The sequence below is a fragment of the Aegilops tauschii genome, chromosome 5 (assembly GCF_002575655.3).
Source record: "Aegilops tauschii subsp. strangulata cultivar AL8/78 chromosome 5, Aet v6.0, whole genome shotgun sequence".
Classification (NCBI taxonomy): domain Eukaryota; kingdom Viridiplantae; phylum Streptophyta; class Magnoliopsida; order Poales; family Poaceae; genus Aegilops; species Aegilops tauschii.
Genome location: NC_053039.3, coordinates 369,958,340 through 369,965,600, shown reverse-complemented (window position 1 = coordinate 369,965,600; position 7,261 = coordinate 369,958,340). Strand labels below are relative to the sequence as shown.

The following is a 7,261-nucleotide window of genomic DNA, read 5'->3' as shown; positions in this document are numbered from 1 at the left end:
TGAGTCGTATAGAAGATACGATCAACATGGAGATGTTCACCGATCTTGACTAGTCCGTCTCACGTGATGATCGGACACGGCCTAGTTAACTCGGATCATGTTTCACTTAGATGACTGGAGGGATGTCTATCTGAGTGGGAGTTCATTGAATAATTTGATTAGATGAACTTAATTATCATGAACTTAGTCTAAAATCTTTACAATATGTCTTGTAGATCAAATGGCCCACGTTGTCCTCAACTTCAACGCGTTCCTAGAGAAAACCAAGCTGAAAGATGATGGCAGCAATTATACGGACTGGGTCCGGAACCTGAGGATCATCCTCATAGCTGCCAAGAAAGATTATGTCCTAGAAGCACCGCTAGGTGAAGCACCAATCCTAGAGAACCAAGACGTTATGAACGCTTGGCAATCACGTGTTGATGATTACTCCCTCGTTCAGTGTGGCATGCTTTACAGCTTAGAACCGGGTCTCCAAAAGCGTTTTGAGAAACATGGAGCATATGAGATGTTCGAAGAGCTGAAAATGGTTTTCCAAGCTCATGCCCGGGTCGAGAGATATGAAGTCTCCGACAAGTTCTTCAGCTGTAAAATGGAGGAAAATAGTTCTGTTAGTGAGCACATACTCAGAATGTCTGGGTTACACAACCGCTTGTCTCAGCTGGGAGTTAATCTCCCGGATGACGCGGTCATTGACAGAATCCTTCAGTCGCTTCCACCGAGCTACAAGAGCTTTGTGATGAACTTCAATATGCAGGGGATGGAAAAGACCATTCCTGAGGTATATTCAATGCTGAAATCAGCGGAGGTAGAAATCAAAAAGGAACATCAAGTGTTGATGGTGAATAAAACCACTAAGTTCAAGAAAGGCAAGGGCAAGAAGAACTTCAAGAAGGACGGCAAGGGAGTTGCCGCGCCCGGTAAGCCAGTTACTGGGAAGAAGCCAAGGAATGGACCCAAGCCTGAGACTGAGTGCTTTTATTGCAAGAAAAGTGGTCACTGGAAGCGGAACTGCCCCAAATACTTAGCGGACAAGAAGGCCGGCAACACCAAAGGTATATGTGATATACATGTAATTGATGTGTACCTTACCAGTACTCGTAGTAGCTCCTGGGTATTTGATACCGGTGCGGTTGCTCATATTTGTAACTCAAAACAGGAACTGCGGAATAAGCGGAGACTGGCAAAGGACGATGTGACGATGCGCGTCGGGAATGGTTCCAAGGTCGATGTGATCGCCGTCGGCACGCTACCTCTGCATTTACCTACGGGATTAGTTTTAAACCTCAATAATTGTTATTTAGTGCCAGCTTTGAGCATGAACATTGTATCTGGATCTCGTTTAATGCGAGATGGCTACTCATTTAAATCCGAGAATAATGGTTGTTCTATTTATATGAGAGATATGTTTTATGGTCATGCCCCGCTGGTCAATGGTTTATTCTTGATGAATCTCGAACGTGATGTTACACATATTCATAGTGTGAATACCAAAAGATGTAAAGTTGATAACGATAGTCCCACATACTTGTGGCACTGCCGCCTTGGTCACATTGGTGTCAAGCGTATGAAGAAGCTCCATGCAGATGGACTTTTGGAGTCTCTTGATTACGAATCATTTGACACGTGCGAACCATGCCTCATGGGTAAGATGACCAAGACTCCGTTCTCCGGAACAATGGAGCGAGCAACCAACTTATTGGAAATCATACATACCGATGTGTGCGGTCCAATGAGTGTTGAGGCTCTCGGAGGCTATCGTTATGTTCTCACTCTCACTGATGATTTAAGTAGATATGGGTATGTCTACCTAATGAAACACAAGTCTGAAACCTTTGAAAAGTTCAAGGAATTTCAGAGTGAGGTTGAGAATCAACGTGACAGGAAAATAAAGTTCTTACGATCAGATCGTGGAGGAGAATATCTAAGTCACGAATTTGGTACACACTTAAGGAAATGTGGAATAGTTTCACAACTCACGCCGCCTGGAACACCTCAGCGAAACGGTGTGTCCGAACGTCGTAATCGCACTCTGTTGGATATGGTGCGATCTATGATGTCTCTTACCGATCTACCGCTCTCATTTTGGGGCTATGCTTTAGAGACTGCCGCATTCACTTTAAATAGGGCTCCGTCGAAATCCGTTGAGACGACACCGTATGAATTATGGTTTGGGAAGAAACCTAAGCCGTCGTTTCTGAAAGTTTGGGGATGCGATGCTTATGTCAAGAAACTTCAACCTGAAAAGCTCGAACCCAAGTCGGAAAAATGCGTCTTCATAGGATACCCTAAGGAAACCATTGGGTATACCTTCTACCTCAGATCCGAAGGCAAGATCTTTGTTGCCAAGAATGGGTCCTTTCTGGAGAAAGAGTTTCTCTCGAAAGAATTGAGTGGGAGGAAAGTGGAACTTGATGAGGTGATAGTCACCCCTTCCGAACCGGAAAGTAGCGCAGCGCGGGAAGATGTTCCTGTGGTGCCTACACCGACTGAGGAGGAAGTTAATGATGATGATCATGAAGCTTCGGATCAAGTTACTACTGAACTTCGAAGGTCCACAAGGACACGTTCCGCACCAGAGTGGTACGGCAACCCTGTCCTGGAAATCATGTTGTTAGACAACGGTGAACCTTCGAACTATGAAGAAGCGATGGCGGGCCCGGATTCCGACAAATGGCTAGAAGCCATGAAATCCGAGATAGGATCCATGTATGAAAACGAAGTATGGACTTTGACTGACTTGCCCGATGATCTGCAAGCCATAGAGAATAAATGGATCTTTAAGAAGAAGACAGACGCGGATGGTAATGTGACCATCTATAAGGCTCGACTTTTGCTAAGGGTTATTGACAAGTTCAAGGGGTTGACTACGATGAGACTTTCTCACCCGTAGCGAAGCTGAAGTCCGTCCGAATCATGTTAGCAATTGCCGCATACTATGATTATGAGATATGGCAGATGGACGTCAAAACGGCATTCCTTAACGGCTTCCTTAAGGAAGAACTGTATATGATGCAGCCGGAAGGTTTTGTCGATCCTAAGGATGCTAACAAAGTATGCAAGCTCCAGCGCTCAATCTATGGGCTGGTGCAAGCATCTCGGAGTTGGAACATTCGCTTTGATGAGATGATCAAAGCGTTTGGGTTTACACAGACTTATGGAGAAGCTTGTGTTTACAAGAAAGTGAGTGGGAGCTCTGTAGCATTTCTCATATTATATGTGGATGACATACTATTGATGGGAAATGATATAGAATTCTTGGAAAGTATAAAGGCCTATTTGAATAAGTGTTTTTCAATGAAGGACCTTGGAGAAGCTGCTTATATATTAGGCATCAAGATCTATAGAGATAGATCGAGACGCCTCATTGGTCTTTCACAGAGTACGTACCTTGACAAGATATTGAAGAAGTTCAATATGGATCAGTCCAAGAAGGGGTTCTTGCCTGTATTGCAAGGTGTGCAATTGAGCACGGCTCAATGCCCGACCACGGCAGAAGATAGAGAAAAGATGAGTGTCATCCCCTATGCCTCGGCCATAGGGTCTATTATGTATGCCATGCTGTGTACCAGACCTGATGTAAACCTTGCCATAAGTTTGGTAGGAAGGTACCAAAGTAATCCCGGCATGGAACACTGGACAGCGGTCAAGAGTATCCCGAAGTACCTGAAGAGGACTAAGGATATGTTTCTCGTTTATGGAGGTGACGAAGAGCTCGTCGTAAAGGGTTACGTCGACGCTAGCTTCGACACAGATCTGGATGACTCGAAGTCACAAACCGGATACGTGTATATTTTGAATGGAGGGGCAGTAAGCTGGTGCAGTTGCAAGCAAAGCGTCGTGGCGGGATCTACATGTGAAGTGGAGTACATGGCAGCCTCAGAGGCAGCACAGGAAGCAGTCTGGATGAAGGAGTTCATTACCGACCTAGGGGTGATTCCCAATGCGTCGGGCCCGATGACTCTCTTCTGTGACAACACTGGAGCTATTGCCCTTGCCAAGGAGCCCAGGTTTCACAGGAAGACCACGCATATCAAGCGTCGCTTCAACTCCATTCGTGAAAGTGTTCAAAATGGAGACATAGATATTTGTAAAGTACATACGAACCTGAATGTAGCAGATCCGTTGACTAAACCTCTCCCTAGAGCAAAACATGATCAACACCAGGACGCTATGGGTGTTCGATTCATCACAATGTAACTAGATTATTGACTCTAGTGCAAGTGGGAGACTGTTGGAAATATGCCCTAGAGGCAATAATAAATGGTTATTATTATATTTCTTTGTTCATGATAATTGTCTATTGTTCATGCTATAATTGTGTTATCTGGAAATCGTAATACATGTGTGAATACATAGACCACAACGTGTCCCTAGTAAGCCTCTAGTTGACTAGCTCGTTGATCAACAGATAGTCATGGTTTCCTGACTATGGACATTGGATGTCATTGATAACGGGATCACATCATTAGGAGAATGATGTGACGGACAAGACCCAATCCTAAGCATAGCTCAAAGATCGTGTAGTTCGTTTGCTAGAGCTTTTCCAATGTCAAGTATCTTTTCCTTAGATCATGAGATCGTGCAACTCCCGGATGCCGTAGGAGTACTTTGAGTGTGCCAAACGTCACAACGTAACTGGGTGACTATAAAGGTGCACTACGGGTATCTCCGAAAGTGTCTGTTGGGTTGGCACGGATCGAGACTGGGATTTGTCACTCCGTATGACGGAGAGGTATCTCTGGGCCCACTCGGTAATGCATCATCATAATGAGCTCAATGTGACCAAGGAGTTAGCCACGGGATCATGCATTACGGTACGAGTAAAGAGACTTGCCGGTAACGAGATTGAACAAGGTATTGGGATACCGACGATCGAATCTCGGGCAAGTAACATACCGATTGACAAAGGGAATTGTATACGTGATTGATTGAATCCTCGACATCGTGGTTCATCCGATGAGATCATCGTGGAACATGTGGGAGCCAACATGGGTATCCAGATCCCGCTGTTGGTTATTGACCGGAGAGGCGTCTCGGTCATGTCTGCATGTCTCCCGAACCCGTAGGGTCTACACACTTAAGGTTCGGTGACGCTAGGGTTGTAGAGATATGAGTATGCGGAAACCCGAAAGTTGTTCGGAGTCCCGGATGAGATCCCGGACGTCATGAGGAGTTTCGGAATGGTCCGGAGGTGAAGAATTATATATAGGAAGTCCAGTTTCGGCCATCGGGAAAGTTTCGGGGGTTATCGGTATTGTACCGGGACCACCGGAAGGGTCCCGGGGGTCCACCGGGTGGGGCCACCTATCCTGGAGGGCCCCATGGGCTGAAAAGGGAAGGGAACCAGCCCTTAGTGGGCTGGGGCGCCCCCCTTGGGCCTCCCCTGCGCCTAGGGTTGGAAACCCTATGGGTGGGGGGCGCCCCACTTGACTTGGGGGGGAAGTTTCCCCCCCTTGGCCGCCGCCCCCCCCATAGATGGGTTTCCAGGGCTGGCTCCCCCCTCCAGGGGGCCTATATAAAGGGGGGGGAGGGAGGGCAGCAGGACCACAGCCCTTGGCGCTTCCCTCTCCCCCTGCAACACCTCTCCCTCTCGCAGAAGCTTGGCGAAGCCCTGCCGAGATCCCGCTGCATCCACCAGCACGCCGTCGTGCTGCTGGATCTCCATCAACCTCTCCTTCCCCCTTGCTGGATCAAGAAGGAGGAGACATCGCTGCTCCATACGTGTGTTGAACGCGGAGGTGTCGTCCGTTCGGCACTCGGTCATCGGTGATTTGGATCACGGCGAGTACGACTCCATCAACCCCGTTCATTGGAACGCTTCCGCTCGCGATCTACAAGGGTATGTAGATGCACTCCTTTCCCCTCGTTGCTAGTATACTCCATAGATGGATCTTGGTGATGCGTAGGAAATTTTAAAATTCTGCTACGATCCCCAACACGATCTGCCTCACCTGATCGGGAACCACTAAAGCGCCTTTGTACGGGGACGAACACTCCACGACAATTTTATGCTCGTGCAAGGCACGGTCCGCAGGTTGCATGCTCTGAAAGATCCAGCGGTGCTCCTCAAACTCGACATATCCAAAGCTTTTGACACCGTGCGGTGGCCATTTTTGGTGGAGGTTTTGTCTGCGCTGGGTTTTGGACCAAAGTGGCTCCCCTGGATTTGTGGTTTGTTGGCGACGTCCACCACCAAGATCGCTGTCAATGGCATAGCAGGGGAGACCATCTACAATTGTCAGGGCCTGAGACAAGGCAGCCCCCTCTCTCCCATGTTATTCATCCTCTGCATGGAGCCTTTGTACCGTCTGTTCGAGTGCGCGTCCACAGCCGGACTTCTCAGCCCTCTTGCCAGGTCTGGGCTCCAGCAGCGCGTGTCCATGTATGCTGACGATGTCATGGTGTTCCTGAAGCCATCTGTGAGAGATTTGCGGGCCTGCGCTGCCGTGCTGGACCTATTCGGCCACGCGTCTGGCCTGCGGATAAACCTGCAGAAGAGTGCAGCCCTGCCAATTAGGTGCACGCAGGAGCATATGCAGACGGTCACATGGCTGCTGGGCTGCACGGGTGGCACCTTTCCTTGCCGGTATCTCGGCCTCCCGCTCTCGATAAGGAAGCAGACGGCTGCGCAGTTCCAGGGGATGGTCGACCAGATGGCAGCGCGCCTGCCTACCTAGAAGGCCGCGACATTACCCAAGAGAAGCCGCCTTCTGCTGGTTCAATTCGTGCTGAGTGCTATCCCAGTTCACTCCATGCTCGCGATGGGCCTACCGCCGAAGACCATCAAGGCGATGATCAAAATCTGTAGGGGTTTCCTATGGTGTGGAAAGGAAGAAGCAGGTGGTGGCAAATGTGCCGTGGCATGGGAATCGTTGAGTCGACCGAGGTGGGCAGGAGGACTTGGAGTTCCAAATCTGCGATGGATGAACATCGCCTTGCAAACCAAGTGGCTCTGGCTACAGCGCGTTGATCACTCTAGGCCATGGGTGGAATTCAAGTTGAACATACCTGAGGAGGCTCGAGGGATCTTTCGGGCAGCTGCGAGGATGACCATTGGAGATGGGCGCACGGCAATTTTCTGGGAGGACCGATGGCTGTCAGGATACCGCATTCAGGAGCTCGCGCCAGCCGTATATGACAGAATATCTAACGGATGAGGCAATCCCGAACCGTGGCAGATGCCCTAACTAATGCCACTTGGGCCCGAGACATCGGCCCGGACATGGACGAGCACGCGTTAGCCCAGTTCCTTGGGCTT

The 7,261-nt window shown here is 48.9% G+C and overlaps 1 protein-coding gene across 1 annotated transcript; it reads left to right on the top strand.

Annotated features, from left to right (window-relative positions):
- On the top strand, positions 1-1,404 carry LOC141023432 (uncharacterized). Its single transcript, XM_073500409.1, has 2 exons — positions 1-1,055; positions 1,160-1,404. Exons 1-2 carry the CDS (start codon positions 221-223, stop codon positions 1,171-1,173), a joined length of 849 nt encoding a protein of 282 aa, XP_073356510.1. The 5' UTR covers positions 1-220; the 3' UTR covers positions 1,174-1,404.
- The last annotated feature ends 5,857 nt before the right edge of the window (positions 1,405-7,261 follow it).